We start from the raw sequence: 19933 nt of genomic DNA, 5'->3' as shown, positions 1-19933 counted from the left end.
CCACCTGCAGTAATCTTGATTTTATTGCACATGACATAAATTGAGCACAATAACAACATGAGATGTTTTCTTTCCTACCTGTTCAATTGGCAAACAGAACCTTTAAAATTTCTTCATGTTCGTCCATCTGTCGTTCGTCTGTCTGTTTGTATGTCACAGCAACTCTAAATTTTTGGTCGAATAAACACAAGTTCCAGATCATTTCATACAGGTTTATTCAACACATCAACGATATCGTTCCGGTTCAACTTGACGGCGTAGTCCAGAGCCGTATGGCCGAGCAGGTCTTGGAGGCTCGAGTCAACGCCATGCTGCATCAGGTACGACACCATCACGGGGAAGTTGCAGAGAACCGCCTGTGGAAAAAAGGAGTCGTTAGAAGTAAACATTTACATTCTGCATATTGGGCCATACGAGCAATAGCCGTATTCTGTACTCTATCCTACTATACAACAAGCACTTATGGAGGTATAAAGCGAATTCGGTTATTTTGGGATTACTTCCGAAATCTGGTTAATTCCGAAAACAACCTATAATATCATCATATCAGAGCCCATTTTCGAAATTACCTAAAATTTAAAAATGCTTTGGCACTACTCGCATACATTCATAAAGTATGCTGGGGCTACGTTCCCAACAGGTAGCTACATTTTGGATCCATATCTGAGACGACATGAGCGAAAATCGAGTTCTAGAAGACTTTTCGTGATCAGGCCGGGCCTCTAATAATTATGATATGAAAATAATAATGGCTAAGCTCTCAGGCTAGATAAGTATACATAATATAGATGAAATCGTTTGCCCTTCAGACGGCCTCCTGAGTCCTAACTCGTGCAGAACTTATCCACACTAAACAAATGAGCCTTGTCAACCATTACCTTATGTAGCGGCGTCTGCTTCAGCTCGTCTACATCATTCAGATCCGCGCCCGCCTTCCTCAGTGCCTCAATCTTGCTGACCGCCCCAGTTCTAGCTGCCAGAGACAGAAGCTCGGAGACGGACTTATGGTCCACACTTGACAGATGGGCACCGCATTGTTGGAGCAGCTCTATGAGGCCCAAGTCGTCGCTTTGGATTGCCGTTATTAGCGGGGATTCGCCGCATCTAAGAAAAGCAATCTTATTCGTTTAAATTCAGAAACCCTAAAAGATTTGTGTTTGTAAAATGATTCATCATAACGTAATCTTAGCGCTTTATCTTCATCCCAAAAATTGGCAAAAGCCTCTGGTTTTTACGAAAGTGGATGCTAACTGACCTTCCATAGAAAAGTAGGCCTTATTAAGATTAATTCGGCCCTACTGGGCCTACTGGTTATTTGCACTGTTCATGATTATTAGTTATACTATGTATTTAAAAGCCGTGACAGCTAGACAATTAGACATAAGCGTTTTTCGTCAACACTTCCGTAGATACACTTTACTAACCATTGGTAAACCTTATCTGGATGCTTTAAGGTCTACTTTTAGCAGATCAGAAATTACTTGCCTCGTCTTTAAGTGCACATTAGCACCGTTCCTTAATAGGTATTCGACTATAGTATGCTTTCCTTTTAGAATGGCCTCGTGCAGAGGACTCCTTCCTTCCGAGTTTTGCGCGTTCACGTCTGCCCCCATTTCTGAAACAAGCTATAATTGTTATCCACATTTATATTTAGATCAAAAGTAAGTTAATTAGAAGTATACTTTGTTAATTGTGTTACGGCCTTAACATTAAAGTGGTCAAAAGTCTTGAACTTTTGACCACTCTAATGTAAAGGCCGCTGCTCTATACTTGTTTAGTGCGAATATCAAGCGCCAAAACTTCGCGGCGTGAAGGCGACGCAAAGCTATTCTATGCAAGACTTCGGGGTAGTTACAGTCATGTTCGCGCTTTCCGGGAAGATGGATGGTCTAGCCATGGTAATTGTATGTCTTTATAATTTCGTTTTTGAACAAAAGAGGTTAATTATTGGATAAAACAACACAATATATAATTCCATTTTTTATGACAGATAAGAGTAAACATGGCGTAATGTGGAGTCCTACAAATTTGTGTATCACGACTCGCGATCTCTTTGACGCAGGAGGGAAAACCGACAAATAACGGGGAACAAGGACCGAAGGCGAAATAGAGTCCACACAGATTCGCGCGCGATACTCGTGCTAAATTTGGAGGGTCCTTAAAAAGGTGCGTCCAAATTTGGCAAAAGACGCAAATCCTGAATCGCACTGCACGCACAAACAAGCGCATTTGATGTGACCCTTTCGCCGAATGTTGACGCATATGACTCACCCAGCATCTTCTTAACAGCTATAAGATCATCGTGTTCTATAGCATATAGGAGAAGGGAATTGAATACTTTCTCCGTCACTTCTATTAGCTTCTTGGGTGACTGGATGTTTAGACTCGCAGCCAGAGCGTCCACTAGAGTGCTGTCCTGAAAATAAAGACAGAGGTAGCTATATAGAAGAAAATCACAAATACGTGCGAAATAGAAACTAGTTTCATGTTAAGATGAGTCTACAATGTCTACAACTCTACATACATCTAGCGAATGCACACCAAACATTCGTGAATTGCCCGCGCGCTGCACATGTGATCGATCTACGAAACGAATTTTCTCATGCATGTTTATGTACAATATTCTTCTCCCTCAAGACGTACAGTCGAGAGCAGAAGCTATGTGGAACATTTGGGCACGAATCTAAAATTCAGTTAAGACCTATGGTTAAGACAATATGAACTAAGTACCTTTGTTTTTAAGTTAACCCCATGTTAACCCCAATCATCGTCAACGAAAATATTATCGATAACCCTGACTTCGAATTGATGCGCTGAATGACCGTACAAAGGTTATCGGTGTAATAAAAATGTTATGTCATAAAAATAGCAATCGATTTATTTTTACATAATTTTATATCTAACCTATGGTGCGATCATAAAAAACGAAACATGTAAAAATTAAAATGTAAACAACATATTGAGTATGATTGTGATTCCTATTCTAATCAGTTGGAGGAATATTCTTTTTATAATCTTTGACTAATGAATCAGTAATAAATCAGTTTCACATTTTGTTGGCCTATTACTAAAACCCTCAGGAACTTTGTTATGAGCGCTTTCGAAATGTCGTAGAAACTTGTGACGTCACAGCCACACCTTCGAGAATAACAAGCGTGACCTACCAATACCAATAATACTTACTTATGTAGACACATTTCATAAGAACGTTACTGTTAATGCTATCACGGGTTTACGACAGTTTACGTAACACTCTAAGTACTATAACGTCTGTGCGAATAAGAACTGTACATGTAGGTATACACTATAAGATTATTAGCATAATCAATATATCAACTAAAATAATAAGAAGGACCTAAAGACCTCGGGCACGACCACTCTGACAAGAGTGCACGACTGAGAAAAAGAAAGACCTGGGCCGGGGAACGCGAAAACTAGAGCATATACTACTCCATGGGACACTCGCCATCAGGCACCTCACCTCCGAAATCATGCCAAATAGATAGATAGAAAAATAATTATAATAGATAGAGATAAATAGATATTAATAGATGAAATAGATAGATCGAAATGTCGTCGGTTGACGCAACATTAGAAAAACTTGTATTAAGGTCTAAATTTTACAGATTTTTGGTTAGTGGCAATAAACGGAATTTCATGTAATCAAGAAAAGTGATTTAATTATAAATTAACAATTTTGCTCAAAGTAGTCAAACAAAGTTTATTTTTAGTTGCATTATATACAGGGATGTTTGCTTGCATTGAAGGTGACATGGTGTTGACAAGATGACATAATAGGTAATTTATTTACAAACTAGAGCGTGATTGTAAACCTACCTAGGTACTTAAAGTGGTTAAATTGAGGTAAAATGGATTAGGTAAACAAATGTTTATTTTCAAAGCAAGACAATTTTAATCTACTAGTTTAGGTTGTTGAATTCATACGCAGCGTTGTTTTTGCCCCCGGGACGGAGACAAAGTATGTGTAAGTATTTTTCTGTCATACGACTGCGCATGCTCGTTTGGTAAAATTCAAGAAAATTATGCAAATACCTACCTTAAGTGGGCATTATAGTGTGTCTGTGTCAGTACAAAGAAAGTTAAAATTAGCCATGAACTTAATGAACAACGATGTACGCTGGAAGTTTTCTACAGTCATTCTCAATAACAATACCTACTTGTTGACTTATCGAACTATATCCTTCTTAATATACTATAAGCAGTATTTTATTACCTCAATGGCTATTGATGACGTGTTGGTCAATTCACCCCGTATATTGGTCGACATCAGCTGAAATGAAAACACATTTATAGAGTTAAAAGGTTGTCTTGAGAATTGCCTGAATTTCCGTTAATATTATCACTTGCTATGCGCTGTAACGTCAAACTTGAAAGTTTGGATTCGCTGTATAACATAACATATTAAAAAAAAAATATAATTACTTATTTTGTCTCTAACTAGCTGAAAATATCCTCTATTATCGTTTTAAGCGTTCTACATTACTCTTCATCATTATCATCATCATATCAGCTATTTATCGTCCACTGCTGAGCATAAGCCTCTCTTCGAGTACGCCACTTATCCCGGTCGCGAGGAAATCTCATCCAGAAGTGACCCGCAATCTTCCGAATGTCGTCCACCCAACGAGCCAACGGACGCCAAGCACTCCTTTCGTTTAACATTAGTCTTACCTACTTGAAAGAAAAGTTTGCATATGCCATGATAAATAATACCTACACATAGAGAAACTAACTAACTTTGTTGACATACATTGTTAGAGCATTTTAGATTAAATCGAAATGAGCAAACAAATCATTAAATATAACAACCAAACCAACGTAGATTGTAACGATATAACAATCAACCTTCCTGATAAAAAAAATTGCATGTTGGTTTGCGGAAGTGTAAGTCGTAAACAAAGTCATATTAAAAGATAACTATACCTTCTAACCCTCTTACAGATCATAAACACGCGTGATAAGTAAAATAATATATTATTATGTTAATCAATGTACTAAGCTTGTACCAGTACAGTACTTTGTACTGTATAGCAAAAGCAAATTGGGCTCGATTTTGCATACTCATAAACAAGTCTTTGAGAATAGAGTTGCAAGTATACGTATCTCTTCCTTGGAATGAAAGAGAAGGTGTCATAAAATTTAACCTAAAATATTTACTTGTCAAAAAGCAGGAAATGTTACAATATATTATGAGTACCTACCTCAGTTTTCTCCTTATAAGTAAGTTCAGTCTTAGATAGCACGTAGGATAACTTGGTGAGAGCTGCTTCAGGCGTCATGTCGTAGCCGGACACAACTCCGCAAGACGCTAAGAGCTGAAAGAAAAACAAACAGTCAATTCATCTTTCTGGACAGTCACGTCTTTTCCCGAAAGACAGATGAAGCTGACGACGCTACATCTTCTGAGTTCCTTATGTTGACAAATTTCAATTAAATTAACCAAATCTCGCAGCAACTGTGGTGTGCAGCCATTATCCTCAACATTGAGAGATTGCATGACTTATTGAATCGATCTCTTCCATTTTCGTATTCGAGATATGAGATATTTGGAGAGCGAAATCAAATAGCACGTGGTGCAATGAGTGATGTAGACGATTTTCCGGCTTTTTCTATATATTAAATGATTTGTACATACCCTGCCAGTCTCATAGAGGGGTGAGGCCACCGAACCCGTGGTGCACTGGGTTATATTGACGAAGATAACACCGCGTTTAACTGCATCCTGTATTTCCTTGAATAGATCTTGACGGTTCGAAGGAATATTGCCGGCGCCATAGCTTTCTATTACTACGCCTGCAAAGTATAGATTTGGTTTTAGTACAGTCAGGAATGCAAGCAGCTATGCGAATAGCTATGTGCTCGTTATTATCTTAATGACGTTTTAACTGAGTTTATGCAGATTATTTAGCATACCGTGAACTTCTGTAGCTTTGCGTCAGTAACATTTCACCAGTTTCGAAGTTCTTAGTTTGAACTGTGAGAGCCAGGAAGTGATACCTAAGCGTACATATTTTTTTATTATTTCGTCACGGTTGTCACGGATGTAGATAATAAAGAGGAGAGGAGCCAAGACCGAGCCTTGAAGAAGTCCGTTCTTCTGTAGATGACTCTTTATAACAACTTTTCTTAACGTCTTCGATATTTTTAAAATTAATAGCTTTAGACAGTTAATAGACTCGCATATAACTATAGCATGTTTCCGGAGAAACGTCAAAGCTGGGGACATCCACTCAAAATGCGACCTAGTGCATTTTAGCGGGTACAGTCTCAAAAAATGAATGAGTCTCAACAGTGACTACTTACCCTCAATAGGAGGCTGACAGAACGCATTGATGACCGAAGAGCTAATGCTAGGGAATATCCTCAGCAGTCCCACATTCCTGCACAGTTTGGCGTGCAATTGGCACCTCTCTATAGTTGTTGGCTTAAACACAGCCTTTTTGTTGAACTCTATGTCGATCCCCACTTCGACCAGAGGAGGACAGTTGGGAGAGTCGAAGGCAAAGAGATTGTAGGCTGAGATCTTGCGGACTCTGTAAACAGTTTGCAAAAATAATTGTACAAATAGTCTGTACCAGACATTTACTTGTAATGCAAACTCTAACAGCAGATTTTTTAAATAATATAGCCGGCAAGACACTTTTAGGAGTGTGATCCGTATTTATACGTATAAATACATATAATTTTTATAAAAACTTCTATACAATATGACCCGTTTTTATTGCACTTGAATTTACACAGTATACAAATACATTAAATTCATCATGCAAACCTGTTCCCTCTGAAGAGTTTGCCCCCGAAGAACACGGTGACTTCTGGTATGTTTAAGCAGCCAGCGATAAGCAATGACGAGACGAAGTTGTCAGATCCGTCGCTGCGGGGCTCGAAGATCGGTATCTGTTTATTCAATCAAAACAATTGATTCTTCTTGTGTTCCCAATGTGTGTCAGTCATTACAGAAATGCCTTTGGAATTGGCGTGAAGTACAAATGAAAATACCTAAAACTGCACGCTAATTTGATATGTTAAATGCAGGTATTAGGTTAACAAATGATTAGTGTTGCCAATACGCTTTTTATGTAACATTCTTGATATAAGTTCATCATAAATCATAAATTTTCTTTATATTTACAGTGATCGATTCGCCAATGTCAAAATAAATTAAGATCATGGAGTATGTAGACCTAATATGTAGAGAAGTAGTGCATAATTGTTTTCCATTGTATTTTCTCGGAAACGTTTGTATTTGTCATGCTGCTTCAGTCAACCTCAGTACCTGGTCTACTTTATATGCGCGAGAATGCAGCTTATGCTAGACCACCTGTAGTTATAATAAGCACTAGATTACCTGAGAGCCGGTGATGACTACACATTTTCCAATGTTCTCGAACATGAATGACAAAGCTGATGCCGTATAGGACATAGTGTCTGTGCCGTGCAATACTATGAATCCATCGTACTCTTCATAGTATTTCTGTAATGAAATATTTTCTTTTATTCTAGACCAGCGGTCGGCAACCTTTTAGCAGCCAAGGGACACATAGCCGAGGAACGTCACATATCATTACTATTTCATATCTAGTGTAAGTATCTCTAATTTATTTCCCGAATCACGCCGTTAAAAAAGTGGTCAAAGTCAAAAGTAGGTCGAAATTCGTATAATATTACACACGGTTGCTGCGTCGCCAGTTCCTTTTTTAGGGTTCCGTACCCAAAGGGTAAAACGGGACCCTATTACTAAGACTCCGCTGTCCGTCCGTCCGTCCGTCTGTCCGTCCGTCCGTCCGTCTGTCACCAGGCTGTATCTCACGAACCGTAATAGCTAGACAGTTGAAATTTTCACAGATGATGTACTTCTGTTGCCGCTATAACAACAAATACTAAAAACAGAATAAAATAAAGATTTAAGTGGGGCACCCATACAACAAACGTGATTTTTGACCGAAGTTAAGCAACGTTGGGCACCCCGTACTCCGTACTTGGACGGGTGACCGTTTTTTTTTTGCCGTTTTTTGCATTATGGTACGGAACCCTTCGTGCGCGAGTCCGCCTCGCACTTGCCCGGTTTTTTTTTAAACATGGCTGGACACGCTGCCGCGTGTCTAGATAAAAAGTAACAAATGTAGCGTAAGCAATCTTATTATCTTGTCTTTATGTCTGTTTCATATTTTTCTCTTGAACCATACTGTGTATAATTATTAGAGATGCCCCGAATAGTGAATTTGGCCGAATACCGAATACCGAATATTCGGCCCCTCTCTCGGCCGAATACCGAATATTCGGCATGACATGCGAACATTTTGAGTCACAATTATTATGAAAACTGTTCGCCAACAAAGCACAACGTTTGCTAAGATATATTTTTATGTTGAACAGAATTAATGAATCTGGTTAAAGTCAATCAAATCAGACCCGTGATAAAAATAAAATATTTTGTAATCAACAAATGCTCAAAAACGTGCCTTCCAAGAACACATTTCCAAGAATACATTTTAAATATTAAATATACATAGTTTTTGGTTATATTTTTGTGTAATTTTTCTTTTTAAGTAGGTGCAACAGATATTCGGTATTCGGCCGAATAGTAGGAAACATTCGGCCGAATACCGAATATTCGGCAAAGTGGCCGAATAGGCCAAATACCGAATAGTTGCCGAATATTCGTGGCATCTCTAATAATTATACTTTCAATTAAAAGGAAGGCACCTAGATCTGATACCAATTAGTTTACTCACCATAACGCTTTCTGCTATTTGTATCCATTGGGCTTCTGTCATGTTAGAGGAATCCAAGAGTGTGTCATACTCCAGTATTTTGTAGAATATCCGAGAGTCCTGATCCTTGACCTCTGTTCGATAATAACCCAATAATTTACATATAGCAGGAGATCTAAGGTCCCGTTTTCTAAGGGGACCTTGCATTTTGGAGACAAAGCAAACCGCTTGGAACAGGTGTTCCTGGGGGTGACCTGAGCTGATTAAGCCCGGTTGCCAAGAGGTTCCCCCCAGTAGGTGGGCAGGGGAGGGGGGGTAAAAGTGCCTCCGGCGCGCCTCACTCTAAGCTTTATATCTGCATACATCTCGCAACTATATCATGTTTGGTGTCATTTTCGTATAATTCGAGGATGAAGAATTCATTTCTGTGACAAAATTTTCACTCACCCATACAAAATATTCAAAAAATTCAAAATTCAAAAAAAATGTTTAGATTTTTTTTTTCGAAAATCCTCTACAAAATGTATACTATGAGGATTTGCTCTAGAAAAAAAATACCTGTGAATAGCCCAGTTCTCTTACTATACAGAATAGTAAACTTGTCAAACATTTTTTTTCATAACTCTGTTAATAAAAATGTTTTGTGTCGCGCGGCGTACTTGCATTGTAAGAGTGGTATGCAACGTTTAGGATTTTTAAGTATGTTTAGATGATTTCTGATAAGTTGTTATTCTTCTGGTGGTAGATTACATTAATAAATTACTTCTGGACGTGATATATATACAAATATAAATGAAATATATAAATAAAGATGTTGGGAAAACTTTCGCTAATAGAGTTAAGTATTATAAATGTGATAAAATTAACATAGGAGATGTTTGACAAAAAATGCGGGTTAAAATAAGATATTATATTGTTCGTAATTGCCATTACATGCCCATGGGACTGTGCATTTTAGGTTTTTTTTTAACGCAGGTGCACCTCCCTGCGCATTTTGTTTTGCAGCGGCAACGAATAAGCTCTAAACAAGCAGCAGCCGCCGCAGGTAGGCTTGTCCATATGGGCTCCCAATAACCTTGTTGTTTGGACCAGCCCCAGTCAGCAGGGCATGGTGGCTGTTGCTGAGGGGCTATAATCTGTCCCCAAACATAGACCAAATCGCGCCGTGCGCCAAAAACCGCCGTGTCGCCGAAATAATTTTCAACCAGGCGGCTTAGCACGGTCGCGTTTTTATCCCTTGTCACCATGCCTGTCACGTTCTAACAAGTATGTAAGTGCGAAAGGGACGCGCATAGTGATAGTCGATAAAAATGGAACCGTGCTGAGCCCGCAGGTTGACAAGGTGCAGAAAACCCTAGAGGCAAAGCAAACCGCTCTATGTGCGTTCCTTGATGTTAAAGGTGCTTTCGACAATACGCCCACAGAAACCATACTCAATGGTATGAAATCAAAGGGAGTAGACGAAACCACCAGATGGGTACATAGCATGCTCTCAAACAGAGTAGCCACTCTGATCATCAATACTATATATAGAGCATGAATTTTATACCACTAAAGGGTGCCTACAAGGAGGCGTTTTATCCCCACTATTATGGGCCCTAGCAGTGGACCAACTTCTTGCAATCATGTCAGGCCAAGACTTTGATACACAAGGATATGCCGACGACCTTGTAGTCATCGTCAAAGGCCCTTGCCTCAACACAATATCCAACCTAATGCAAGGAGCTCTAAACACAATATTCAAATGGTGTAGAGAAAATGACTTGTCCATTAATCCGAGCAAGACTGTAATAGCCATTTAACCATTCACAAGGAAACGGAAGCTCGATAAACTCACAAAACCAAGACTTAATGGACAAATAATACCGTTCTAATACGTAATAATACGGGTCACCTTTGACCAAAAGTTAACTTGGAACCCTCACCTGAGAAACATTATACAAAAAGTGAAAATGGCCATGTGGTCATGCTGTCGAATGGCAGGAGCAAGATGGGGCTTAAGATCCAAATTGCTATGTGGTTATACACAGCGGCCTCCGCAGTCTGGTGTAACAAAACCAGCCAAAAGACAGCAATAGACACTCTAAACAGCCTGCAACGCACGGCTTGTTTAACAGTAACAGGCGCCTACTCCTCGACATCGGGAGCGGCCCTAGATGCACTGCTGGACATCATACCACTCCACTTGCAGGTGCAAAAGGAGGCCAACCGGTGCGTCTACAGAATATGCACGCTAAACAGGCCAAAATGGCGCTCTCAGGCATTAACCAATCTAAAGGCCTGGGTTTTTGCGAATAGAGCCCTTAGCATGCCCACTGATGACGCTCACACCGAATGTCATCTCACCAAACTGTACACAGTAGAAATACCTCCTAGAGACAAATGGATCAACAACCAAATGTACGTCGAAGAGGGAAGCCACATCTGGTATACAGATGCTTCCAAGAAAGGCAATGATGTAGGATGTGGGATCTATGGTGAGAGATCTAAGCTCAGAACTAGCGTCAGCATGGGCACATTGGCCTCAATCTTCCAGGCAGAAGTCTTCGCCGTCAACAAATGTGCGGAGATCAACCTGGATAGAAACCTAAGACACCAGCTTATCTACATCAACTCAGACAGCCAGGCTGCTCCGCTGGCACTAATCCCTTGAGTCAAACTCAAAACTAGTCCAGAACTGTAAAACAAACCTAAATGCACTGGTTTACTCCAACAAAGTTACACTTAGATGGGTACCAGGGCACTCCGACATTAACGGAAACGAAGAAGCGGACGAACTTGCTAGAAAGGGCGCAGATACACCCCTGGTCGGCCCAGAACCCTTCTGTGGAAGCACAAAACGAGATGCATATTCTCTGCTCAGCAACTTAGAAAAAACGAGAGCAATCGATTGGTGGAAGTTCGTTAAAGGACAAGAACACTCGAAAGCTCTGATCAAAGGGTTCAACAGCAAAACTGCTAAGGAGCTTTTAAGACTCAAAAGGCACAAAACCTGCGCGGTGACCAGAATACTGACTGGACACTGCAAGTTGAACAAACATATATGTTTCAAATTGGCAAGAAACAAGATGCGACATGCAGGCTCTGTCAGGAGTCAGAGGAGACTGCAATGCACATTCTCTGTTCTTGTGGACTACTAATGTCAAAAAGAAGTACCTACCTAGGGCGACACGTAGTGCAACCCTATGAGGTACAAAACATTACGGCCCAAAGAATCTGGAACTTTCTGGATGCAACGGGCATTAGTAATGAACTTAAAGGGCCGTCACAATAGATCAATGCTGGTCAATGCGACACTCAAAGGCCCACAACACCACAACAATAATAATAATGTCCCGCGGGGGCAGCTTGTGGCGAGCTGACAGTGAGTGACGACACCGCGGACCCCTATTCCAGAGGGCCCTGTCATCTGGCCCTCGCATCTGTGCTTGCCTTGATTGGCCGGCCAGAATGGAGTCGCAAGAGCGGGACCTATGCTCCAGGTTGGAAGTGTAAAATGTCATAACGCCGGCGGCCTGCTGAACGGATTACCGGGATCTGGCTACCGCAGACTCACCTCTCGACAACCTCACAGCCACTCCAAAGTGTTGCCCTGTTGTCGCACTGTGCGTGCGGCCATTGCGGGGCCCACTCAATGAGTTGGCGAGTCACCACCTGTCATTTACAATTTTGAGACGGATTGTCACGGCAGGTGTCCGCTAGTCTCTCCCATAGCCCATTATCCAGTCCATCCAACTTTCATATCTATAGCCCATGACCTTAGTTCCCATCGCAGCACAAAAGTGCTGCACTGTAATAGTCTTTGCACCTGGCGGGGACCATCTCCGGATGTATCACATTGTGCGTTCGGGGATAGTATCCACCACATGTATCCCTTGCTTTTAGATTAACGTGCCTTAAAGGGCCTCTGCGCTGTTGGCTTCGTCCCCACGTACGCCTCCCAAAGGTCCGGGACCCCATGGTCCCGAGATATGGAAAAGACATGCAAATAATAATGTTAATTTTATCACATTTATAATACTTAACTCTGTTGGCGAAAGTTTTCCCAACATCTTTATTTATATATTTAATTTATATTTGTATATATATCACTTCCAGAAGTAATTTATTAATGTAATCTACAACCAGAAGAATAACAACTTATCAGAAATCATCTAAACATACTTAAAAATCGTAAACGCTGCATACCGCTCTTACAATGTAGGTACGCCGCGCGACACAAAACATTTTTTTTTAACAGAGTTATGAAAAAATATGTTTGACAAGTTTACTATTCTGTATAGTAGGATAACTGGGCTATTCACAGGTATTTTTTTTCTAGAGCAAATCCTCATAGTTAAAATTTTTTAGAGGATTTACGAAAAAAAAAATTAAAAGTTTTTTTTTGAATTTTGAATTTCTCGAATTTTTTGTATGGGTGAGTGAAAATTTAGTCACAGAACTGAATTCTTCATCCTCGAATTACACGAAAAAGACACCAAACTTGATATAGTTGCGAGATGTATGCAGATATAAAGCTTAGAGTGAGGCGCGCCGGAGGCACTTTTACCCCCCCCTCCCCTGCCCACCTGCTGGGGGGAACCTCTTGGCAACCGGGCTTAATCAGCTCAGATCACCCCCAGGAACACCTGTTCCAAGCGGTTTGCTTTGTCTCCAAAATGCAAGGTGGTGGACCTTAGATCTCCTGCTAATAAGTCGGTACATGTAAAAATGTATATTCACTTATTACTCATATCTAATTAATCTAATTATCATCAAACATTTGTAGAGCAATTTCATTTAGAAGAACCTAAGAAAGAACATTCTTTGAATATGGCGGTTGCAACATCACCATCAGACCATATGCCGAAATAATTATCTCTTTCTCACATACGTGGTAAGACAAGGCAGGCCGTGTCGAATCCCGGTTCGGACAACCTGCTTCTCCAGAAGGCATGATCGTGAAGCTGCGGATATCCTCGGATCAGGTTTTCAAAAGCCGCTTTTTGTGGTATTAGAACTGTGAACAAAAGATATTGTTTTATTTTAAGTAAGGCTTAATAAAAACTGTCAATGAAAACTAATTAGAAACATTATCGGTAGGACCGTTTTTAGATTTTGCAAAAAGAGTCAGAGGCATCAGAATCAAAAAATAAAAAGTGATCCTTTTTTAGTAAAATATCGTAAGTGCCTAACGAGAATACTAGGTACCCTTTGTTTGCCTGTTTTGTCCGATGTACGGGTAACTTACAAATATCCACCTTTTAATTTCACCGATAGTGACGGAATGGCGACTACGACTAAAAAACCGTAGATATTCCCTGAGCATGGACCAATTGCTATGAATACGGTAACGGTTTTTTGTTTATTTTATTTAGATAAACAATAAACAAACAGTGTATACGAGGGATTTTATCCAGGTCGTCAGGATTTTATCAAAATCGTCGTAATATTTATGTTGTACAGTGAAACCTGGATAAGTGAGAATTCAAGGGACGAGCAGATTGGTCTCACTTAAAGAGGTATTCCACTTACCCAGGCTCTCAGTTAGCCAGGTACAAAAAAAAATCTGTCCCATTTACAGAGGGTCCCATTAATAGAGGTGAGACTAGAGGATATTTCAGTTATAGAGGTGGTTAATAAGGTATTTTGTAATTATCTTTAAAAATAAATAAGGTAAAATAATCCTTGTCCCTAAATATTTTTTAAGTCTGTTAATTATTTCTTTAAATTTAATTTGAATGATAATATTTTCAAATGATAGTTTTTTTTGTTCAATTAAATTTGATATGGACTTCATTGCCTCTTAGAAAATTATTAAATGAAAATGTGTTCATTCGTGTTACTTATCAAGATTTCAGCTTTCGTTTCGATAGTTTTAACTACATAAAGTAACTAAATTAAACTTGAAGTTGTTTAGACACAATTAAGCAAATGCGGAATTTGTGGATAGACTAAGAGTTAGTAAGAATACGGAAATTGATCAATAAAGTCCAAGTTATAGAGGTCATAGACTGACTTTATCTCAGATACAGAGGTCAATTCCTATACAATTCTAAAAAAACAACTAGGAAAATGTAATCTTATAAATATAGTCTCAGTAAAGGAGGTGAAATACACTCTCTGTCTCAATTATAGAGGTAAATCTGACTATAAAATCACAACAACTAATCCCAGTTATAGAGGTTCGTTTTATCTCACTAACAGAGGTCATTCCATGCTAAAGTGTCGGGACCGCACCATGAGTCCCAGCTATAGAGGTTTCTCACTTATCCAGGTCCCACTTAACCAGGTTTCACTGTATTACACGTGGAAATACTGTAATTTCTAATGGGTATTTATTATGATATGGCGTCAGATAGTTATTATAACTAACTATCTCAAAGTTCAAGACCAATAAAGATTATGAAAACTAAGTGGTTACGAGTATCAATGGTTTGTTATTTAATAACAATGATCTGAGAAAAGCGTATGATGTTTTGTACAAGAATATTGCATTCATATATTAAATCATATATAAAGGTTTTCTTTTTTTGCGCGGATTTCACAAATTGTACTTAACTTACAATTTTCTAAGCTAATACCTATTATTATTATTAATCATTCATAATTATAGATACATAAACTGCCACTTACAACTTCTATACAAAGGACAAAATACAGAAGGCCCAGCGTGCAATGGAGAGGAGTATCCTGAACATTAGGCTGAAGGACAGACAACGATCCCAAGATATACGTAAAAAAACCAACGCCATTGATGCTCTAGAGCATATGAAACGCCTGAAGTGGAAGTGGGCTGGTCATGTGGCAAGAATGACGAGATCGCTGGGTCAAAGATATTAAAAAAACTGCCGGAGAAAACTGGATACAGAAAGCCCATTCAAGATCAACTTGGAAACTGTTGGAGGAGGCCTTCACCCGTCAGGGGCCTTAATTACCATTAATATATTACAATTTACAAATTTATATTCATTATGTACTAGTTAAGGTAGATTAAGGATGAAAATAAAGGCTTAATTAATTAATTAATTATTATTAAACTGCCACGAATACCTATAGGTGTAAATATTTAAAAGTATTCCTTACGAGAAATGTTATTACGATCATGACATTCATGACCTTTCACCTTGAGTCAGATATGCTGCCTATTTACTTTTGTATCCAAAATCTCAGTAGGTATTTTGCGGGATCTCAACTGAAACAGTTATTTACGTAACCTGATAATGATACGTACAGCTCTAACATTAGTAACATTGCTTGCTGTAGTAGCATTTCCTACCTTTCTAGGTGAAAACCAATGTCCTAAGATGAAGCTGGTAACAAACTTCACAGCGGTAAGTTACCTACACTTATGTTTTCAGAAATACTTAAAACGTTTATTGCATATGATTTTATTAAATCACACCACTTATATTTTAACGATACAATTTTTACTAGGTACCTATTAGTAATAAAGTGGCCTTACAAAATAGGTAAAACTAATAGGAAACTTGGAAACCAAATTGCTTGCATACTCTTCTTTCTTACAAATGAAACGAAACTAACGATAGTGTCTTTATATCTTTACACAGAGAACACGTGGATTTGCCCAGCAGTGGGATATATATATATATATATATATACAGGGTGGAAAGGCACGACGATCCTTCCCGGAAGTATTAGGTCGTTTAAGTGATACAGAGACTATTGGTAATGGTAAGAATCGTTAATTGAGTAAAAAATAAAAATTGCAAAAATACTACTTTTTAACTGTGGTGATAACCCTATAGCATGTGCACATGACGGCTAGATTAAGGATCTCCGTCGGGAAAGCTCGGGACTTTACACTTTTTTCCGATCGTTGACAGTATCGCAATGATGTATGAATGACGCATAAATGTCAAATAAATCAAATGCATGCAAAAATATTACAAACAATTTTATTACTTCCTTAGATAATTACTTTTTTCCAATATTTAATACTATCTTCTTTTCACATACGGTGTTCAAATGTACATCCGTGTATTACAACGCCGCCGCAGCCCGTACCCGAGTATGTCGATGCACATGCGATATAGTGTATGCTCTTCGTCATTTATCCTCCGCAGAAAGCACCAATTAGCCTTTGTCTCATTTCGTCCGCAGTTTCACATTCCGTTTGGTTTGGTACACCATATCTTTTACACAGCCCCACAAATTTAAATAGCCACGAGCATCTAACATTTTTATTTGAAGAATATGACATTCAATAAGTATAGTTCAATGAAAATTTAATTTCAAACATCAGACGTCTTGTCTATTTCCTACCACGCAAGAAGGTTTGTTAGTTTGGTATTGAAGAAGTATTTATTCTTGATTTATTCTTAGTATTTAATTTTTGCAAGTTCATTTGGTGCAACTAACACAACCTACTTGTTATTTTTAATTATTTTAGATAGTTTCCAATTATTCGAAAATAATTTTGTGAAACGTGTTAAGAAACTAAAACCTTTTTATCAGTCAAGGAAACCAGAGATATTTATAAGACGATTGCGTACTTTTGAGTGGTTGTCAATGTCACCATTTGAACTGTCGTTGTAAACAATGTTGTGGTTAGTATTATTAATATTAAGGAATAACATAACTATTTCATTCAAGTATTGTACAAGTGGAACCACTAAGAAAGCGAAAATCCTGCAATGATTCTTACCGTGCTGTAAGCAGACCTAAAAATGGTTAGATGGCAACAAATTAGCATAATTTCCTGTCGAATACTGATTGTTTACAAGTAAGTTCATTGACCCTGTCACCTGTTAGGGTTAGAACAAAGTAGTTTTTTGCGTGGATGTTTAAAAGGTTATAATTTAGAAACGGTTGCCCATATTAACATAGTTTCTATGGAGAAAATATAGAGCTTAGGCTAAACTATCTCCCATTTCCGGAAAGGATCGTCGTGCCTTTCCACCCTGTATATATATTATATATATAAGTAATAAAACAAAAATCTTCTTTGCGCAGCAGACTGGTAAATAATAGCTTAAGATTCGCGACATTTACTCAAGGTTCCTTGATAGTGCTTTAATTATAATTGTTTGTATAATTATGTCCAATCACATCAATAACTGGTTCAACCAGGTTTGCTTTTATATTTAGGTACTTACGTACAGTTTTGATTTAATTGGCCAAAACTAGCGGAACCAGCTGTGAGTGGATTAACGAGCTATTTAAGTAAATTAAATTATTTGAATTTGAAAAAAAATCTTACCACCATCTCTGTTTTTGACCATTCCAATAGTACCGCCAGTGTAAATAACTAGAACTCTTCTATCATTCCTCCTCAGACTTTTAACAGGATTCGTAGTTAAGGTCATCTCCATAAAACTTCTTGCTTTTTGAACTTTAGCAGCAACTTTTGGGTTAAAACCGCTAATATTTTCTGAACCACCATTTTGATTTACACTTTTTCCCGCGTCCTCATTCCCGTTTTTTTGTGAATTGCCATTAGTCGGCTGCATTTTACTTTCCAATGCTGCCAGGTATGGTTTTACTATTTTCACGATTTCTTTTAGAACGACGGACGCATCGCATGTGTGTTCTGCACACGACGCTGAAAAGCGGACTGAACACTTCTCGGCATTCATGTAGTTATTCAAGGCGTTTGACCTATTAAAACGACTTATTAATAACTAGGAAACTGTTTCACGTACATTGATCTATTATGGTGCTGCTTGAGATGCAAGGTTCCTTTATTAGCTGCAATGAATACGAAGTTAAAGCAGAATTAGCGTTAGTCCAACTTTGATATGTACCTGGTCTATCAAACTATTCACATATTTATCATTTCATTTATCATTTTCTCATTAACGACAACAGGTGTAGACTCATAGATAACATTTTACATAATTACAGTAAAATTAAAATTGCCTTTCTAGATACTGTCAAAAAATGACATCTTTTTGTGTCAAGTGTCAATATGTTGACTTAGTTTTCTAGTTTTCTTATTCTTTTTTCTATATTTATAGTTTTCATTCAAACCTATAACGAAGAAGACGCCATTACACCGTCATAGGTTCTTCATAATTAAATGGCTTCTATGTCTACGATCATATTTCTACTTAGAGGACTGGTGGAACCCCTAAGTATTTCTATGATAATATAATTGCGGCCTAATCATATTTCTGAGTCATATTTAGTGCAATCATAGTTTGAATCACAATTTATTTATTTATTTATTTAAAATTTAAATCAGGCAACAAGGCCCATATTACAAATACCTTACAGACTAACATACATATATATATATATATATTATAAACTTAAAGACTAAACACTATTTATGCGACAAAACGGCGTGGCTCCGTTGAATCGGCTGTTCTTGTGTCGGATTCGGCAGTTTGCCCCGGAACCTCCGAAACACGACACCTTTCGGCCAGAAGTCGGCGCACTCGATGGTCTCTTGCAGCGGTCGCGGCACGCGCACCACAAAAGAGTTGAAGTGCACGTAGTGGCGCGATCGAAGCTGGAGCACCCTCAGCGAGTAACCGGTCTTCTGGTGTACGTACTCCACCACTTCAGCAGCCGTGGCGGTGTAGTGCAGGCGCGACACATATAGCGCCTTACTCGGTGTAGCAACCCGCAAGCCAGAGTTAGCCGGTTCGGCGGTACCACACTGAGTCTTACGAGGCGCCGTGCGCGCCTTCTTCTTTCTTGATACCAGTGTGAAATCCTCCTCATCCACACCGGCAACAGGGAGCTTCTCCTTGGGAACCGCTCGCTCTTCAGTACCCTTTACAGGTACACTAACCCGGTTCGATGCGACTTTCGGACCGGCGACGACATCCGCGTAAACACGATGACGTGATTTGGAGGAGGCGGGGGGAGGGCGCGCGCGCGGGAGGCTCGCGGGCGGCGACACGACTGATGCGACACATGTTAAGCGCCCTCCAGACTATGCGCGTGAATCGCGGGCGAAGCCGCGAACGCGAGTGTGGCGTCGATTTCGCAGATTGTTCACGCCTTCGCGCCTTGTTCTCCGTTTTTTGTCGGTATTTCGGCCCGCGTCAAAGGAGACGCGAAGCGCGAACTTGCAAGACTCCACATTACAGAATATTTTGGCTCCTCTGTGGCAAGATAAATATGAATTATATTATGATATATTATATTAAGCAGCTATATTTTACGGTTTTACAATAAAACAATATGGAAAAACAGCTAAATCACGTATGATGCCATAGATAACTAACAGTTAAACTCGATCAGCT

General features: G+C 39.1%; 1 protein-coding gene across 1 annotated transcript; it reads right to left on the bottom strand.

Moving 5' to 3' along the window:
* Positions 1 to 191: 191 nt before the first annotated feature.
* On the bottom strand, positions 192 to 18600 carry LOC134799601 (L-asparaginase). Its single transcript, XM_063772035.1, has 13 exons — positions 17938 to 18600; positions 13609 to 13734; positions 8757 to 8869; positions 7370 to 7495; positions 6794 to 6918; positions 6325 to 6554; positions 5657 to 5814; positions 5223 to 5336; positions 4235 to 4291; positions 2272 to 2416; positions 1486 to 1615; positions 879 to 1104; positions 192 to 356 (listed from the first exon to the last, which is right to left on the bottom strand). Exons 1-13 carry the CDS (start codon positions 18311 to 18313, stop codon positions 204 to 206), a joined length of 2079 nt encoding a protein of 692 aa, XP_063628105.1. The 5' UTR covers positions 18314 to 18600; the 3' UTR covers positions 192 to 203.
* Between the last annotated feature and the right edge of the window lie 1333 nt (positions 18601 to 19933).

This window comes from Cydia splendana, chromosome 18 (assembly GCF_910591565.1).
Source record: "Cydia splendana chromosome 18, ilCydSple1.2, whole genome shotgun sequence".
NCBI lineage: Eukaryota > Metazoa > Arthropoda > Insecta > Lepidoptera > Tortricidae > Cydia > Cydia splendana.
This window is presented reverse-complemented; position numbering and strand designations above follow the sequence as displayed.